This window comes from Aphis gossypii, chromosome 2 (assembly GCF_020184175.1).
Source record: "Aphis gossypii isolate Hap1 chromosome 2, ASM2018417v2, whole genome shotgun sequence".
Lineage (NCBI taxonomy): Eukaryota > Metazoa > Arthropoda > Insecta > Hemiptera > Aphididae > Aphis > Aphis gossypii.
The window spans coordinates 34591135-34612092 of record NC_065531.1 but is presented as its reverse complement, the minus strand read 5'-3'; the positions used below and the strand labels follow the sequence as shown (position 1 = coordinate 34612092).

Below are 20958 nucleotides of genomic sequence, written 5' to 3'. Positions count from 1 at the left end.
ATTAAAATACCTTTAATTTTTCACCAAAATATTAAACTTCTATACTAAAATTTGTATCTTTGATCTGGTTCATATATAATAAAAAATAAACTATACACACAATTAGATACAGATAAAATTCAATTTACTTTATAATATTTAAATATTTTTATTGAGAAAGCTCTCGATTGAGAGTTTCATTCTAAAGCTATTTGGATGAAATCCAATGTAATCGGTTGAAAAATATCGTCTAAACAGTAATGTATATTTTTCCATTTTGTTTCTAAGTGACTTTTATGCAATATAAGCCCGTAGGAGTTTAACTTATGTATATTAAATATTTAAATATATATAGTTATTTTAAAACGATAGAATTATTTTGTCATAAATAATAACATTACATATTATTCAATGAATATTTTAATAATATCGAAAAGCAAACTTTTTATTTTAAAAGATACTAAATCGTTTGCTATCTCAGACGTCAATCGTGTAGTTAATTGAACTGTTATGTCACTAATTTATTCTCTCCATTGAAATAAACAATTATGCAGCTACTAAATGATTGGATGAGTACAATAAACTATATAGGAACAAATTTAAATTAAACAATTTTGTGCGCCGCATTCCATTTGAAAAGAATTACGTTTTAGGTCACTTTTTCAACCATGCGACAGAAGTACTTTTAATTTATATGATCTTGTCATTTTGATGAAAACCATTAATAAACCACACAAGTACATTAAACATCAGTTTATTTTAATCATGAATAGGTTTAATTATTTTATTATCAATCACATTATCATTTTATAATATATTGTAAATACATATTGGTTTCTTATTATATAGATAATTTAATATTCAAAAATAAATTATTCAAGTTCTGCAGTCTATGGATCTATGTATCAAATTGATTTATCAACATTGTGTATGATCCAAATCAATCTCCTTCAATATAGATTTTAATTTCAATTTTAAGTATATATTTGATCACGGTTGATTTACATACTATTGAATATTCCTCAGAGGTTTTCTCTAAGAGACAACCCAGCTGCATAAGTATTATTAAATAGTATACGGGAAGTGAATCGATATACACATTTCAGAAAATAATCATTTGTGTAAAGAAAAAATTTAGTAGCGGTTAAATCAAATTAAAGTTTTAAAACTTTTGTCATATGTTCAAAACATATTCTTATTGTTTCCGTAATTCTATATCCATTTATTTTCATTTGATATATTATATTAGTAAGTATTCGGATATCAACATACATATTTTTCATTTGACCAAAATCATAAAGTCATAAGGTATTAGTATTTTTATAATTAAGTCAGTGGCTACATTCTAACGTTCGTAGATTCGAAATTTTTAACGCCGTATAATATATGAACTGACGGATAAGTTATTCGAAATTTCCTATAAATAAACGGGTGATAAGGCCTTTATACAACGGTATGTATCCTATATTGCACTGTACTTTTCTTAACGTTTAGATCCCTTAAGCCCTATATCACACACACACACATACCCACAGAAACCCAATGACAATATCAAACGTCAACCGACACTCGAATCCTTAGAGACAACAAATCAATTGTTCAGTGTGTCAAAGTTATCCGACGGTCACTTTCTTAATCGGCCCATCGCTTAACATTTTTTTTTCTTTTATTTACCGACAATTATTGCCCTTATGGTCGATGAGAGTAGACCATAATCGAAATATTACGGAGGATGCACATTAAATAGTAATAAAATAAAATGGTGGCTTATAAATAACTATGTTTAATTTTTTAATTTTTCTCAAATAAAAACAATAAATAATTATTTGTAAAACATAGTATGATATAATAATAGTTATAAATAAACGTTGTATGGCAATAATGAAAGTTCAGCTCTAAAAAAAAAAAAAAAACACACACACACAAATATATAATAGGTAGTTTGTGATGGGTAGTCGAGAAGAATAGAAAACAACAATATCGGTGTAATGTTGTAAAAAAAAAAAAAAAAAAAACCGAAACACTGTACAACGGTGACAATTTGTTTTTTCCATGTCACATATAAGTAATAATTATTTCCTCGTGTCACAGATTAGTGTCTCCGGCGGCCACGCGTTGGCCGATGTTCGCCATCCGGTTGGCGCGGTCGACCAGCACGGAGGTCACGTGGTCCTTGAACTTGGGATACCGGTCCATGACCCGAGTGAACGCGGTTGCCGACAACGAGAACAAGTTGCAGTACGTGTCGGCCCGTACGCTGACGGGACGCCGAGAACCGGAAGACCAAAGGCAGGTTTCGCCGAAGTAGCTGCCGTCGCTGAGCGTGGCCACTACCTCTTGGCCGTCGGCCACCAGGACCTCGACGACGCCCTCGTGCACGAAGTACATTTTCGTGGCTGCGGTACCTTCGCGCATGATCGTGTCACCTGCAACAACAAAAAGAGAAACCACCGACGTTTCGTTACTGGCGAAGAAACAATATGTGTTAAAATTCCAAATATATAAAATATTCTAAAGCCGCCCACGTCATAAAATAATATGCACGTCCACCACCGGTTAAGGTGGTACAATCCTAAGTCGAACAAGTTCGTTTTGACACTCAACGGCGACCGTTAGGCCGTCATGGTTTAAAAAAAAAAACAGTGGTCCGAAATCATATTTTTTCGATATTATGATACTTATAGTTTTTGGAAACTGCGTAAACGTAGCTGAGGTCAAAGCTAAATCGTGGAGCGGTGATGAGTGTACGGAATCGAAGGACAAAGTGCTAAATACATATTATTGTGTCGTAGGTCTTTTTTTAAGTAAAACACTAATCGAAAAATTCTATCAGATGGCCAAAATATGTCATATACATCTTAATATTTTACGTTTATTTGGTATTCACAATAGTCGAGTAATAAACCATGTAAAACCCACTATACCTACCACTAATTTGTCAAAAGTATAATTAATACGTTATGCCGTTAAACTTCATAAAGTACATAAAACATATCACGAACACGCAAATCCTTTGGTATTACCCACCAAGGTACTTCTCATAAATTGTATGTTATCAACTTAAAAACTTTTGTCTAAGATTACGAATCAAACTAATCTTTTACAATACAGATATTTTGAAACAATATTAAACTTATGAAGTTTTAAAAATTAATCTCACGATGCCACGCTTAATTTCAGTGGCTATTATTTCATATGATGCACTTATACAAATATAATATTCGATAACATTTTTTTAGAATCTGCGTTACGTTCTGTTGTAATATAATGATATTGTTTTCTTTAGCTACAAAAGTAATTTAAAATAAACGGTTTCATTCGAAAATAACTATAATTATTTTTCATCGATCAACTTGGTATATATATAGTATATATGCCTAGTTCATCAAACTCGTAATAGGATCACAAATGTTAGAAATCTTATATATTTACACATAAAAAAAAAAAAAAACGAAATACTAAAAAGCTTTTTTAGCAGATAGTAGACATATTATTTATGACTTTTTACATAAACAAACCTAATAGAAAAAAGTCTATTTTTTTCAATATAGTTTTATAAAAAATTATGATTTATTATTAAATCATACAATTGGTTCAACTAGTTAAATACATATAAACTATGCTAAATTTTATAAAAATGCATAAAAAAATCTTGATTTTCTAATTTCAACAGCTTAAATCTCAAAAGTCTTCCATGGTTGTTCATATAAATTACGATGTCTGTATGCATTTTAGTTAGTTACTATTTAATATAATACTGTAAATGCATATAATATTGCAATATACAATATTTAGCTTTTATAGATCTTACAAAAAACTGACAAAAAAATACAAAAATATTTATGAATAGTTTAATATAGTTATAACTTGTAGAAATTATAACTAATAAATTCACACATTTATAAACATAATATATTAAGCTTTGAATGTAACATATTGTGAAATTAGCTAATGATATACACATTATACATACGTTATATAACTAATACGTACAAAACGACAAGCTATTGTTTATATAGTTTCAGATTTTAATTATACACCAGGTTCAACTAACAACTTAGAAAACACACGGCGGTCAACAATAAATTATGTGCATATTTAAATAATAAGTTCGTATTGCCATTATAATATTATTATGCCAAATGAAATACTGTTTTGAAAAATATATAAATTAACTCTAAAATTCAATACTAATTTTATAAAATGATATTAGTGTTATCATAATAAATATTATACATTATTGATAATACTTAATTTATGTATAATATATAATAATATATATATATATATATTTTTTTTTTTTCAAATAACTTTAATTTTTAAAATTTTGGCCATCTACACTTATAGAATTACTAAATTATTTAATAAAATAATTTTCAATAATTCACAATCCTTTAAAAATCCAATAATTTTTATAAACTTTAAATTAACATAAAATACTTAAACATTTCAGCTCCGTTAGAATATCCTATTTATCGATATCATACAATATAATAATAGTAGAATGCCAATATGTACCTACACTTCTATATACTAAGTACAAAAAATTATTAAATTAATTAAAAAATATAGTTTATAGATTTTTTAGAGCGAGTTTGATTCTGACGGTATTTTGAAATGCTCAAGATAAAATGTTTACAACGTATAAATCGATTAAAGTTGCAACTATAAATGCATATACAATAAAAAAAAAGAAACTTACATGTATATCAACAATATTGAAATAAGAAAAAAAGTACAAACTTTTATCAAAAAAACCTAAAACAGTTATAAGAATTTTAAGGAATAAAAGTCTCTATGATGCCATCTTATTTTAACAATATTAAATATGCCAATCAACAAAATGTATAAATTAATAATGACAAGAATTTATAAAATACTTAGTTAAATTGTTCATAATATATTTAATTGGTTTAATTAGGTAAGAATACAAAATAAATCAAAGAGTATTCCATACTTCTTGTGAAGTATTTGTGTATTTTATAAGATAATACCAACAAATATTTTAGCAGTAATAGATTTCTCTTAAAATAACTTTAAATGTATTACATTTTTGATTTAAAAATATATAGTTTATAGAAATTATTTCACCAATAAAACATAAGAGTTAATATAAATTGTGAGAATTAAATGTATCTTAAATTATCTGAATAAAAATTCTAAAAAAAAACTAATACGTTTCGTAATAATAAATTATAACTTTTAAAGTAGAATATGCATAAATCATTACTCAAAAATTGTCAAAATACTATTTATAAATATATTTTATATAATTAATTATTTTATTCATATTTTAGTTCAACTCGTTTTATCGTATTTTATGGCTCCAAAAAAACAAAAAAAAAGTCACGAGAAATGATGCATGCAAAAAAATATTTTCGTACAAGTAGTAAAAAGTTTTAGCTACCAAATATGTTATTCTAACGATTGAAAATATATTTTTAAACAATAAAATATACATATTATAATATTTGTATACATTAATGTAGCTTCTAAAACAGTCATCGTTTGAAAAAATATGAATTATAAAAACATTTATAAAAATTGAAAGCAATTATTGACGTTACTGATACAGTGATACCCTTACAACAACAGTAACTCTGTTTTGATAAGGCCCTATCTTATATCTTAAATATTATCTTTCTTATAATATTTTTTTCTCTTATTGCGCGCCTAAAAACTGTCTAGATTATACACATTTATTTTAAATAATAAGAAAAAATGTTTGAAAACAACTTTGACGATGTTGGCATTTTAGTTTCAGGTAACATTCTTTTTAACTCAAGGGTATCGAAATATGAGGAAAGAAAATATAGCCAAACTGACCGCTGTCACAATGAATGCATCATGAGATTAGGTTACACGGGTATTTCCCTGGGAGAATTCACCTATTTACCGCCAGATGGGTTTGCTGTTGTTAAGTTATTATAGAGCTTTTATATAAATTTGACAAACCACGGACAGCACACGCGTTCTTCTCAGATAAACATTTTCTGACTTCTCGTAACGACATTCTTTGAACATATAGTGATTTACCGTGTACAAATTCTATACGAGTTTTTAAACATACACATTTTTCTATAGATTATATTTAGCTATATTTTATCTACACAAGATTTGGTTATTTGAATATTTTTTTCTACAAAACTTTAAAAGGTTAAGAGTTTTAAATACAATGCCACATATATATTCTACTAAGAGCATTCACTTCGAAATTTTAGATGGATTTATTTTTTTTACGATAATGTAGTTTTTTTTTTTATACTTGTCAGCGAATAATATTGATGGTAAAACCGATAAACGTTATCGTTTAAAGAAGAAAAGAAATCGAATCCCAAGGTGGCTTTATTTTTAGGCTTTTCTTCGTGATACATCGTAATACTGTTTTTAAAGCGAAAAATTCCAATATATCAACCAGTAGAATAAATCGGAAAATCAATACGTTCATTATTAATTGAAATTGATTAGGAAACATTTTTTACGTGAGAATTAAAATCACCGACATGTTTTAGTACGTCTTAGAATTATTGAATAGGAAAAAACATCACTATTTTTTAGTGGTACACATATTTACAATATTAAATATTAATATATGGTCATATAGGTTATAACATAAAATTCAAATAATACAATTGCAAACAATATGCATAGTCTTTGTAATATTATAATATAATATCAAATTTAATTTAACAATTAGTAAATATTTATAACGTTGAATTATAGTGCTTCATTAGATATGTAAAATACTCTAATGGATGAACAGATGTGAAGTCTGATGTAATCTAGAAATTATGAGTTAACAATAGGATCAACAATTTATTCTCTAATTTATACGTAAATTATTTATTTAGTAAGATAAGTGCACAAAATACATACGAAACATAATAATAATTTACTATAATTGTTTACTAAAATCGATTGAGTGGTTAATAATTATCGGATTATAAGGAATACAATTATATTCCTCTATAGTCATTAGTCGATCATTTAATCATAAACTCAATTATAAGACTATTCAATTTTTGATCATTAAAAATCAATAGTTTACTTGCAATAAGACATATATACCTAATATACTATTAAATAACAAAATAATTTTAAAATATATTTATATATTATTATAATTGAGAATAGTGTATACCTACTATATAGAATAAAGTTTCATTGAAATAGTTAAGAATAATTTTAATTTACTTTAATTGCTATGTAACATTATACATGGATTAAAAAAAAAAAAATCAATAGTTATAATTATTTTTGTAGTCCTTCGAACTTAAGATTTTGTTAGCAAATCAATTGTTTTGAAAAATGCTTAGGTACTATTATATTCATATTACGTAGCTATATACGTTACTGTCTTGTATATTTCGATCTTTTAAATTATACGATCAGTCAACCAAGAACAGACTACCCTGCAATATCCAACTGCTCACAAAAATGCTATGTGTGCTTAAAGTACAACTCTCATGTCGCGCTTACTGTTTCGAAAATGAATTATTTTGCATTCTCTTCACAGAGATAGTTACGCATTTTTTCCTCGTATGTTTACTTTTGTACGTTTTTTTTTATTATTATTTCTTACCCACTCTTCTTTCATCCCGCCAACAGCTAAGCCATCTATCACCCAGCCCCGAGCAGAATTTCTTATTTGAAAATCGTTAAATCTTGCATACTATTGCAGTACGCTGTTGTTTTATTTCACCCTTTTCTTCACTAAACTACTCAGCCATCATTGAATTTCTCGTTAAAAAACACAGTGTTTAAAACAAAACATAAACAAAAAAATTACCTATTCTATTTCCAGAAAAATTATGAGTGAAAAATAAATAAAAAAATTACCAGGTTGGAACATTTCAAACTGTAAACAATCAGTCAATTCAGTAAGAAGGTTGGAGTCAGCTTTCTGCAATAGTGGCAAATTTGTCACTAACCTCCGGCAAGTGTAATTTCGGACGTCCTAAATTTTAAAAAGCAAAATTTACATTTGTCAAATTGTAAATACATTTTGTTCAATAATCTACCACACTTACCTCACGCAATTTGTCGGACATTTCGTCCAATATCCATTTTTCGTCGAAAAATTTTCCCTGATACCTGTGCTCAAAGTATTCTGTTATTCTTTTACGCATATCTAACGGCAGCCGCCTGTATGACATATATTCTTCTACTTGCTTAACCTATTATAATAACAAGACAATTTTGTAAATATCAAAGTATGTAAATTAGCACTGTACGACTTTTCAAACCTTTTCTCGATACTGTCGACGGGATGAATCCAAACTTTGTATCAAATTAGTAGCATGTCCCAAGAATAAAGCATAACATGTGGCTCCACTAATCATAGACAACATTGTCAACCACATGTCAGTTAACGATTGTGGAGGAAACCGACCATAACCGATACACAACATATGCGACATTGCTTTAAATAAAGACCACGAATATTGTTCTGCCCAGTTGGAGTCCTATAACATAATAATATATTAACAGTAACTTTTAAACTTAATTTAATACTTCTATAAAATAAACATCATGATATATGCTCTTAAAAGCACGGTGTTGTGCATTGTTTAAATATACCGCAAAGAAAATTTTTATTTAACGCAAACTATAATACAATGATGAATATAGTTGCATGGTATTTTTCTAGATACAATAGCTGATATACTTAAAATATTTTAATAAACATTTTTCAACTGGATTTTCTTCAACAGTAATCTAGTAATTTTTTAAAAAAAAATACTGAAACCTAAAATTACTCCAATGAATTTATTTATATTAAAAAGTTTTTTTTGAGAAAACTTTGACTTATAGCTTACTTAAAATAACTCATTGAGATAAAATTTAAATTATTAGATTAAATCGATACAATTCTGATCTTTAAGAGATTTTCTACAAATGCTGTAATTTACAATAAATCATTCTAATCTATAACAGTGAGGCTCTATTTTATATACCATAGTGCTTCCAATTCTCAGCAAAAATTTAAATTATAACGCTGTATAGTACACCTTGCAAATATCACAGCTTATAAGTCATATATTTTGAAAAAATTACATAGAATATTTCTATTAATGATGACAATTATAAATATTGTATTAAAATAAAACGTGTCATAATTTTAGGCTATTTAATAAATTTAATTCGCGTTTTATCAATTAATCTTACCTTATTTCTAACCAAAACAAAATAATTAATATAAAAAATCAATGAAAATTATTATTATTTTTTTTAATTAACGTCTTGTTTGAACAATTTAAGCTATATTTAATAAAATGACTTTATTTACATAATTTACATACTTGATTATAGCATACAATGTTTATTTTTTATATTATTGTTAACTTCAACTATAGTCACACAATCATATAGTTCTCAAATACAAAAAAATATTTAGGTTTTCAACATCTTTTATAGATATTAAAAAAAGAGTGCATTACATTTGAAACTTATTCAAAACTTTATGAGGATACTGATCAAATTTTAAATAATACATCCTCACACTCTACGTATTATACGAGTACATATATATCATAACATAGTGATATAGGTACTCATCTCTAAAAAAATTTTGATAAATTCTTGACAGGTTTAAGTGACATAATACATTTCAATTATATAGGTAGTATAATTAAAATGTAATTTCAATTAACTCATAGATTCACAGTAGGTCTAATATTCATCAACATCAGTTTTAAACAGGAAATATAATAAAATAATTATAAAAATATGACATTACTGAACTGACACAGCTAATTTAAAAGTAGATATGACTTTGCAGAATTAATAACTGTATAAAGATGGAACACATAATAAAAAGTGTTTTAACTATTGCATTTTTATCTTTCAAAAGTATGTTCATATAGTTTTCAACAATAACTCAATCAATAGTAATAGTTTTACTACATCATAAAAGTATTTTGACTTTGTTATTAAAGTTGTAATATCAATCAAAAATTTCGTTTACAAAATGTAAAACATCCAAGTGTCATTTTTAACAATAATAATAAACAATTATTTAATTTTATTTAAAAAAAATTCCAACTACTATATTATTTAAATCAATTAAAACCCTTGCTTGCTTATATTATAAATATTAGACAAGTATAATAATATTTGTTTTTTCAATTATTATAATATACCTTTTAAAAATCAAAAAAATAAATACATAATGGGATAATGGGTTTATTTGAAATAAAACATGTTAATATTTTTAGTAACTAAAGATAATAATTGTTTATATTTTCATATTATAGAACTTATATTAACTGATATATATTATTTATTGTTAATTATTATCAAATTATACTACTCTTACACACAATTAAAACAAAATATGTTGAATTTAAAATATTTATTTTATTCAACGTACACTGTTATAATAGCATTCATAGCCGAGTTTGATTTTAAATTTAATTAAATTATATTATTTTTAGTGAAAGTAATAAAATATTAATTACCTGTAACTCGTTAATAGCAACCCAAGAATTGGCCGGAAATCCTTGTAAACTAGGAACGAGGAATTGTAGACATCCAGACCAATGTCCAATGAGTAACATCATGCATATTAAATTGAATATCCTCATAAACACACTGGCCATGTTCAGGAACTATAATTATGATAATATTATTATTATATAAGTGAAGACGACTAATAATATCTGCATTCTTGTTAAATGTCACTTAGTAAATCAATATGTATTTTATTAATAAATATCAAAACACACTATACACAAGCATTGGTGCTATTCAATTGCATACTATAACATTACAGAAAAAATGGTTTATTATTTATTGTAACACCAATTTCCACAGTTTAAAAACATTTAAAAAAAAATCTTAACATTTTTTTATTTTAAAATAATGTACATAATATATTATAGTTTATTATAAACACAAATAACTATTTCTTTATATCATCACATTCACAAGCAATTTTTATAAAATATGTATTTATATTTTCCTAACGATCTGTTATTATTTTGTAGAAAACATTGAAATAGTGAAAGTGTTCTAAAAGTTTTACGTGCCTTATGTTTTTGATTGTAAAATATATTATATAAATTGTTTTGATATTATGTCAAATGTATCATTATTGTTTAAGAAAGTCAAACATTGTATTATTTAATGATTGTTAAATTCAATATTTACAACAGTTTTGCTTTAGTTAATATAAAATGTATTATATTTATATTTACTTTACAACAATACTTAAAATTAAAATTAATTGTTATTTATGTATAAGACTTTAAATCTAATGTGGCGTGTTCCAGCAAAAAATACTTAAATTTTAAAACTATAAAAATATTTTAATTTAAACCATTAAAATTAAAAATATTCAACGTAATATTGATATGGGCATTTTAAAAATAGTACCATTTACATAAAATCAGCATACACAAAATAACATATTTTTTTAAACTTAAAATGACAATGAAAAATGTTAAGATACGTTTATTATATGCATTTAAATGATAATACTCATAAATACTTTAAAAATAAATATATAAGTATACTATAATAATTATACACTCATTAATTTTGAATATTTTGTATTTAATAATTAGATTTATGTGTATTAGGAATATTTTTAGAAAATTCTTCGCTATGTAGTAATTATGTTGTATAGTCATAAAAGTATACACAATTCTATAGTTGAATATTATTGATCAATTATTTAATATCAGTTAAGATAGGGATGTTAAATACATATTATCAGAGACTGGCATTTTTTTTTTGGGAGAGATTCCAATTCTAGTTTCGGTGCTTAATTAATTCATTAAAAAGTAGGTATAGATTTAAACAAAATATAAATTAAGAGTTTAAGTTAAAGTTCCAGTAAAAACCAATATTAAACAACTTCTTTAAATATTTATATATATATACATTTTTTATTTATACATACCCACCCACGTCGAACTATATTCATTTAAATATCTCTTCATTCAACAATATACTAAAGCCACTAAATACCTACAACACATACAATTATTTTATAAATATTGTATAGATTGTGTAATAAAATAATGAATGTTTAAAAAAATAATTATACATAGTTATCTATTTAATAATCTGTATATAAATAAAAAATTAAAATGCATAAATATATATATATATATAATGTGGATATGTATAAATAACTATTTCAATTTTAAGATTTTGAGAATTTAGAAATAAACTTCTCTGACTCTAAACAAAAATAATATTAGTTTATCGAAGAATTCCATACACCCGAAAAAGTTATCACTACAGAGATAAAAATAAAATAAATAATCATCATAACCAAAATAGATATTTTTTATTCAAAAAAGATTCCAGTTATCTGAAAATATTTAAACTCGATTCTGTTTTGTAATTTTGTAAAGGCGTTTAGGGTCCAGAACCAGTTATTTTCGGTTCAGTTCCATTGTTATTCATTTTCTATGTAAGAATTGTGTATACTTTACTGACATATTGTTAAAAATCATAAAATATATGTACGGACTAAAGTAACATAGGTTAAAGTTACATTTTCATCAGTTAAACTGGCTGTTTAATTTTCATAGTCGGTTGTTAAAGCTTGATATGAAATTGTCTTCATGTAAAAAGCTAATATACAACTGAATTTTTACCTTCCTATAGGTCTTTTACCGCTTAAATTGTTTACAGTCCATTTAATGTGATGAATTAAATTCCAACACTTGCAAATATTATTAAGTTAAAATAATTGTGTGAAAAAAAAATGAAAATAAAAAGTTATCATAAAACAATGTTTTTACAAAATATAATTACGAGCAAAGTTTTTTACAAGATGTCATTGTCATGCATTTGGAGGCTTAAAGTTTATTAAATTATTCTACTTTAAAAAGTTTTAAGGCCATTAACCCTACGGTGCTTACGTAAAGAATTATATTATTTTGTTTGTGATATACAAGCTCGTTTACTAATGTATCTCACATTAAACTACAGTTATCAATAATTGTGTAATCAACAATACTCATTTTTTACTAAGAAAGTATGGAAGATAATTTATGTAGGTATTTTATTTGTATAATTTTAAATATTGATGTAATATACATCATAAATTATTCTTTCTTTAAAAATTACTTAAAAAGTAATATATGTTTTTTATTTATAACTAGATATTGACTAATAACATAATAATATTAGTTATTACATAATATAAATATTTTACCCATAATGTAAACTAAATTTCGACCACGATTTATCTACTTTCCAAAGTTTTATTTTAATAATATACACGTATGTATACTTTAATTGAAATTATTAAAGAAAATATAAATTATAAATAATATATAATAATTATATTATTCGATATTGATTCTGTTCTTATTTGATATACTTAATTAATATTATTATAATGCATGCATTGTATTGGGTGCACAAAAACAAAAAAATAATAACAAAATACACTTATTATAGAACATAATCTGTTAGCGGTGTTTTTACCAAAAACAAACAATTCATCAGAAGTCAAATATATAAGCCACACAATGATTTCGCATAAAAAAAAAAAGATTAAAAATTTTAAAGACTTCGAGAAAAAAACAAATATTAACAAAATAATTATTATTAGTAACGTGAGTACATAAAAACCACTGAAGAATCATATGTGCATAAGTATGTTAAATTGGATGGTTTGATATTTTGTTAGAAAAAGGCATTTCAATAGCATGAATGAGTAAGTATATACAGTGTGAATTATGCAGCCAAAATATTTACCAGGTGATCAAACAATGAAAATGCACGAAACAATAATTGTTATTTTGGCGCAAAAGCTGCTGCTCCGTGCGTTAATTATGACGACAACAACACTTACAATATTTTATTATATTGATTGTTACATTTCAATTTGTGTATAATATATTTTATGTAATATAATGTGTACCACACTATGAATTAAATTGCGGTTTTAATGAATGTGTCGAAGCCGGATGTGAATGGTGTGTGTTTGTGAGCACGGAAAAATGACCCATCCACGTCTGCTTTTGCAATTCACATCACATATTTTCCACACAGGACGTGGGAAGAAAAACGCGTTTAATAAATCGCCGACAAATCACATTTTTCCTTTGGTGGGTATCAAACTCTGAACAGAAATTCTTCTTCATCGGCATAATAAAAACGTGTTCAGATTTTTAAGTTAAAAATAAAGTGATGTATAGATGAGTACTGAGTAGTGATATAAATTATCACAACAACAACAAAAAAAAAAGAAAAGAAGAAACAAGTACGGACGATTATTACCTTGATCATGGATCGGCTTTCAATCTGACCTTGTTGACCCGATGACATATCCGGACGTATTCTTAACATCTACAAAAAAAAAATAATAAACGGAAACAAGCCGGCATGTTAGTGTTCGTGCTGCGAAAACATACTCGACGATTGACACAAACAAAACTAAATCTCAGAATGTAGCAGTTAGTAACAATATAAGCTTCATGCTAATTATTTTTAAAAAAAAAACATAATTTTATTTCAATTTGGTTTTTTAAACACATACAAATTAAGCACATAAAGTTAGCACTCTTTATTCAATCAATTTTCTAGCTTGGAAAAAACTTAATTGTACTCTTAAATTATAAAATTAAAGGTATGGGATATAATAACATGCATTTCTCCAAGTCAAAAAAGTATATATTGTTTTTTAACTACCTTATTTCTCCTTTTTCATGTAAAACCATAAAATTCACTATACATATACTATCAATTAGTTTAGGTATCCTATTATTTTACATAATATTTATATTATATCATGGTACCGAAGTTCTATAGAACTACACGATTATAATTTATATGCACGTGCTATTACTATATAAACGTGCAGTATATTATGCACTCATGCATAGGTTTAAAGAGCTCAACAACATACAATTAATATAAAATCTTTGTGAATAGATGGGTACCAAATAAGAGATATATCTAAATTAGTGAATAATATAATAAGTAGGTACTATAAAAAATATTAAGTTTATTTATATTTATATTGATATTATTAATTTATTTTACTATAATACAATAGTTATACGGTTAAATTCGTTTTTAAAAACATCGTATTTTAATATTATTAACTATATTTTATAATAGTGTATATTTATATCATAATATTTTATTGTTATTAACTTTTGAGTTTAAAGTCAATATCATCACGTATTGTAGAAATAATCGTTTAAATAAGCAATAGGCTTCCTTAAAACTAATTTAAATATTTTTTAAATGTCACTGTGCATAGTATAATAAAATGATACACGTACATAAGTTTTAAGTCTCCGTGAATAATAGTTTTGAATTATTATAAAATACCAAACTAAAATTGTTATTTAATATTGTCAGGATTTCAAGTTAAGAAAATATATAATAAAAATAATAATATTACTGTTAATATTAGAATATATAAAATTTGTACGATTAATATTATTTTAATTATCACAAATTAACAAAAAGTGTTAATTGCGTCAATCAGTATAATAGATACGCTTTTCAAACGTAAAATACCATTAAATAAAAATTTGAAATTTGATCACTGATAAAATATGTATAGACTATAGAGTTTTATGTTAAAGTAAAAATATTCAATTACACATAGGTAGCCAGGTAGGTCGAAAAAAAAAAATTTCAAGTATCTGTTCATAAATATTATAAAAAGAGCCAAAATATTTTAAATTATATAATGTTCGATAAGTAATACTATGAACATTTAGTGAAAATTTAATCTAAAAAATTTTTCATTTTTCAAAAATTCTGTTTTCCCAGTTGTTTATAGAAGCACCTTCTACTTTTAATCCCTAAATTTCGAATTACTTCCGAAGTCAGTTGTCCTAATGTTTTTACTGTTCCAATATGATGAATTTATGAAGTATTTCTTTATGAATGTAATGGTATCAACTGAGTGCGAAATTACTTTTAAGTATTAGATTGATTTTTTATTTGTTTAGTTATAACAATTTCGTGTAAAAAAATATTTAGTACCAAAACATACTATTTACCATTGAATAAATTTAAATACTTTTTTCAGTAATAATAACCTACTGAACTTCATACTTTTAATGATGGTAGCAAAAACGTGTTACCTACTTTAAATCATTTAATATTTTTTTCTGTTCATAGTATTTTATACCAGGAAGTTTAAAATGATTTGATAATTAAATTTTTAAATTATAATTTATGATTTTCACAGTAGATTAAAATATATAACTAATATAGATTAATATATTTTATACGTAAGCAATTAACGTGTATTTATTACCATATAAGTTATAATCATTACCCCACCTCAAAATTTTAAAATGATTATTAAATAGTGAATTAATTATTTTTATAATAAAAACAATTTTTTTTTTTTAATTTTACTAATTGAAAATTAAAAAATCTCTACAAAAGACTATAAAGAATCAAAATGCCAAATTAATTTCAAATGTGCATAATTGTTATTTTGACAGTTAGGTAGTCGTAATATTTGTAATAAGTTAAGTTTATAATGATAATTTTTTTGTTAAATAACATTTATTCATATATTGAATGACCATGATAAAATTGTCATAAAATTACAATAATATAATTACAATAAAAATATGCTAACCAGTTATTTTTTCTATTAGTTGATGGATTAAAAATAAACTGATTTTTTAACAAGAATTTTATTAATGAACAATATTCATTTTAAATTTAGGAAATTACAGGGGGCTGCTTTTAATTTATAATTTGCTAAATGTGTTAAATGTAAATATACGGCTATCATATATTTTTCTTATTGTAACTTATGAATAGATATTTAAATTATTTATAATTTAATTTAAATATGTAGGGAATCAAAAAAAAAAAAACCATCGACAAAAAATATTTAGAGGCCTAATTTATTTATTTATTTATTTGTTTATTTATTTTATTTTTTTAGTATACATGTATATTGTATACAATATACATAATGCCAGTTTTCGGTTTTAAATTTTGTGCCATTATTTAAATACCGTTACAAAATTACGTACTTTATGATTAGTTTCTAATGTTATTGTTAGTTTAGGAGTTATATGTAAACAACAAGATAATTTTAAATTACATATCAGATCAATTAGAAATATGAAATGAGTATATTATATTGAATTATTTATTTATTTTCCAATATATTACAATATAACTCTACAATCCATACTTCTTGTATACCAATTAATAGATTATTCTAATTTATTTATTATTATTATTATTATTTTTATTATCATTATTATTTTAAAAATACCTAGATTATAATGTTTTCTTATCAGATTAACAGTGTGATATAATAGAAAACACAAATAAATAAATTGTGAACAACATACAACGAGCGAACATTGATTTTTTTGTAATATCCTAATGTATATACATATTTTTTAGTTATAATATTGCCAATAATATCTAACTAATCAACCATAATTATTATGCATCTACAATCTACATATATTGATACATGTATAATATATCAAATTAATGTTCAATTGAAAAAATTTATTTTTACAAAAACCACTTACATATACTTCTTCCCATTGATTCACATAGCGCACCAGTCTTGATAAGCGGAGTAATCTAACTAAACTGAGTAACTTAGCAAGTCGAAGAATGCGAAGAGCTCGACCAGCGTGTAAAATCTGTATACCTTCACCTACGTCCTGTATATATACAACATATTGATTAACATCATTTAATAATCAAGCTTTGACCAATGTAAAAATTGTTATTTTAAATTTGGTAATTTGTTACCTGATTAAACATAAGAAATAGATAATCCAACGGAAGGGAACTAATTAAATCCAAAAAAAACCAGGATCTTAAATAGTTTCTAGCTATTAATTTTGGTTCTAATATCACTTGTTCAGAATTGTCAGTTTGTAAAATACCTGTAAAATAATGTAATACAAATTTCTAAAAAAAATGTCATAAAATATTTACTGCCAATAAAAGTAATATAACTCAATCAAATATTTTGTAACAATAAAATTAAAGAATATAAATATTTGTATAAAAATATATGTATACATTCAATCAATGTTATAAAATTAGTTATTAGAGTGTTATTAAAGTACACTCTGGTGATACTTCAATTGTTTAATATTAAAGACATATTTTTAAGTATTAAAAATTTTAAAAAAGAATGCTTAATGATGTTAAACTAACCAGATATCTACTAACTAGTAATCTATTTTCTTAAACACAAAAAAAAAATTGAATGCTAAAAAATTTCTTGTTCGGTTATCATTGTAGGAAGACAACAGATTTTGAAATTAAATTTAATGCGCATAAACACTAGCTAATAATATGTAATGAAATACTCTAAAACAAAATTAATCAATACTTAGATAAGTTATTTATATCCTAATTATAATAAATTAAATAATAATTATTTTCTACAGTATAAAATATTGTTTATTATATAAAATTATTCCAAAATAGTCTAGCTTAATATACATCACAGAACTGTATATGATTAAAAATAAAGAAACGCAATTTTAAAAGTGTATTTCAATAAAATAGTATACTTACGTCACTAAAATATGAAGGTCAAGAAATTTAATATTTCAAATAAATAAAAACGTTTAAAATTTGATGTATGATTGCAAAATACTTGAATGGTATAACCAAAATAATTACAATTTTCGTACTTATCCTTGTATCATGATTTATGGTAGGTCAACGTTAATTCCTAATGCAATATTCTTATAACAATACATTAATACTACAAATCGTTCGTCGTTTTCATAAACCTAAGTGTGTATGCCACTCCCTAATAAGTTAATTTTTTGATAAAATTATAATCCATTAGAGTTGTTTAAATAATTTTATATTTATAGTTTTTAGTAAGATTTTAATAGTTAAGTCATTTTTGATATATATGATAACAACCAAGTTTACACAACTTTAATTCAATTTTAAAAATGTGTATAAATAAGTATTTTAAATTTTAATTCATATTTACAATTAATTGCGAATTAATTTATTAGACAATGAAAACTTACAATCAGAAAATCACTTTTATAATCTGAGCTCGGTTCAAATCCATGTTTTTATAATTTTCGTACCAATAACTCGACACATAACTATGTAAACAAATATAATTACCCGAATATTCTAACATGTAACATATATTTATTGTTAATTCATACATAATTACTATTAAAAAAAAAAAAACATTTAAATTGAGAACCATAGTAATTCAGACTCCACATTTCACATCACCATTTATTACAAGCATAAACTAAGTAATTCTAATATCTAATATCTAATATAATTAGTATTGTTACCCGTTCTAAAGTTTACGATAATGTCCACGAGAAATATTGTATCCGATAAACAATTAAATATTATCCATCTTGTATCAAAATCGTCGTTGAAAAAAGATATTCCGACGGGAAGTATAATCAAATTGGCAACTAATAATAGTAGCATACACAAATCCCAATAAAACCTGCAACAAAAACATAAAACTATTTAACGAATAATATTACAAAAATAATTTACATAAATGTTATGAGTTTACATTTACTTTTGCATAAACAACTAGAGTAAGTAAATATTAAAGTTCGTGTATAAAATTCTGTAATTTCCAATTATGAGAAAGAAGTTTATTTCGTTTGAAAAATGTAATTTATTTTATTGCGTATAACCCAGATAGAAATTCAATGTTAGATATTCGATTTCGCTAGTAAACCGAAAAATTAATATAATCAGAAAAATAAAAACGATTTTTGTGTAATGCGATATTTCTACACGGCATTCTAAGCCTAGAAATATTATAAAAATATTTTAATAGTTAATATCAATATTGTATTAGACAATACAATTATAAAATATTGCAAATAGATTTTTTATACTAATTATATCATAAATAAAATCATACAACTGTAACATAATATACTGATATATTATGTGGAATAATTTTATATCCATAAACAAAACTATTTCAATGCTTATAACAGTTTTGAAATAATATTTAAAAATAAGAATGTGTGACGTGTATATACATATTATTGTTGTACAATGTACATCATCATAGTATTATATACATTATAATTAATAATATGCAATACTTACGTTCTACACTATAATTATTATATTAATCAAAACATAACTATGTGAGTGTTAGCAACTGTGAAGTAACAGTAATTTCCATGTATTAATTTGAAGGTACTAAAAACTACAGAAAAATTTTTTAATTAATTTTTTTCTTATTATTTTTTGTAAAATAAATTTGTGTTGAAAAATTAAAAACGATTATTTTTATATCACATCATATATATATAAACATAACAAATTTAGCTGTTTAAACAAATTATACTACCTCATACATCATCTCACTAGCACTTAAAGCAAACGACTTGTCTCATTTTGTTTACACGTGTCACCTCTCCATCACATAATAATTAAGTTTGATGGTCGGTGAAATTCAAAACAAATAGATAAGAATTAAAATTTAAAAGTCAAGAAATGGAAAAAAAACTATTAAGTTGTTCAGTAAAATCTGAATCAACTCCAGACCTATTATATAATCAATTTTTAAATAATTTTGTTATTGCGTATAAATAATATTTTTTAGATTTCAAATCGTAATTTATAGTAGGAATACAAATTTAATGATTGTTTATTTTCTTTTCACGTAGTCTTAAAGTATAAAAGATTCTTGATTATGAAAATTGTTTTGTTATGGTATTCTATGTGTTGATGATTATAAATATAAAATAATTATTATAATTTATGATCGTTCAATATTATATTAGAAATTATAATTATGAACACTAATAAAACACATTGTTTTTAATGCATATGTAATAACCTTAATAATTCACCATATTACTATTAGGCTTATAATGTTATATATTTTTTATTAGGAGAGTATATTATGATTTGTAGGTCATTTGTGCAGTAGTTTAAAATTATTTTAAATAAAAATGTCACATCAATGTATTATTGTACACTATAATACATAGACTAAATATATACATGTGAATGGTA

General features: G+C 24.2%; 1 protein-coding gene across 2 annotated transcripts in view; it reads right to left on the bottom strand.

Annotated features, from left to right (window-relative positions):
- Positions 1-1746: 1746 nt before the first annotated feature.
- The window catches only part of LOC114122829 (potassium/sodium hyperpolarization-activated cyclic nucleotide-gated channel 2), a 35330-nt gene continuing 16118 nt past the window's right edge, over positions 1747-20958 (bottom strand). Inside the window, exons 2-10 of one of the 2 annotated variants that reach the window (XM_050200473.1) lie at positions 19251-19414; positions 17713-17849; positions 17484-17621; positions 14227-14295; positions 10440-10589; positions 8226-8444; positions 8010-8156; positions 7819-7936; positions 1747-2405 (exon numbers count right to left, since the gene is read on the bottom strand). In XM_050200473.1, the coding sequence (XP_050056430.1) occupies positions 2065-2405; positions 7819-7936; positions 8010-8156; positions 8226-8444; positions 10440-10589; positions 14227-14295; positions 17484-17621; positions 17713-17849; positions 19251-19414 (1483 nt within the window). In that variant the 3' untranslated portion in view covers positions 1747-2064. The remainder of the gene's footprint in view (positions 2406-7818; positions 7937-8009; positions 8157-8225; positions 8445-10439; positions 10590-14226; positions 14296-17483; positions 17622-17712; positions 17850-19250; positions 19415-20958) is intronic. The other variant, XM_027985600.2, reaches the window with a different exon arrangement.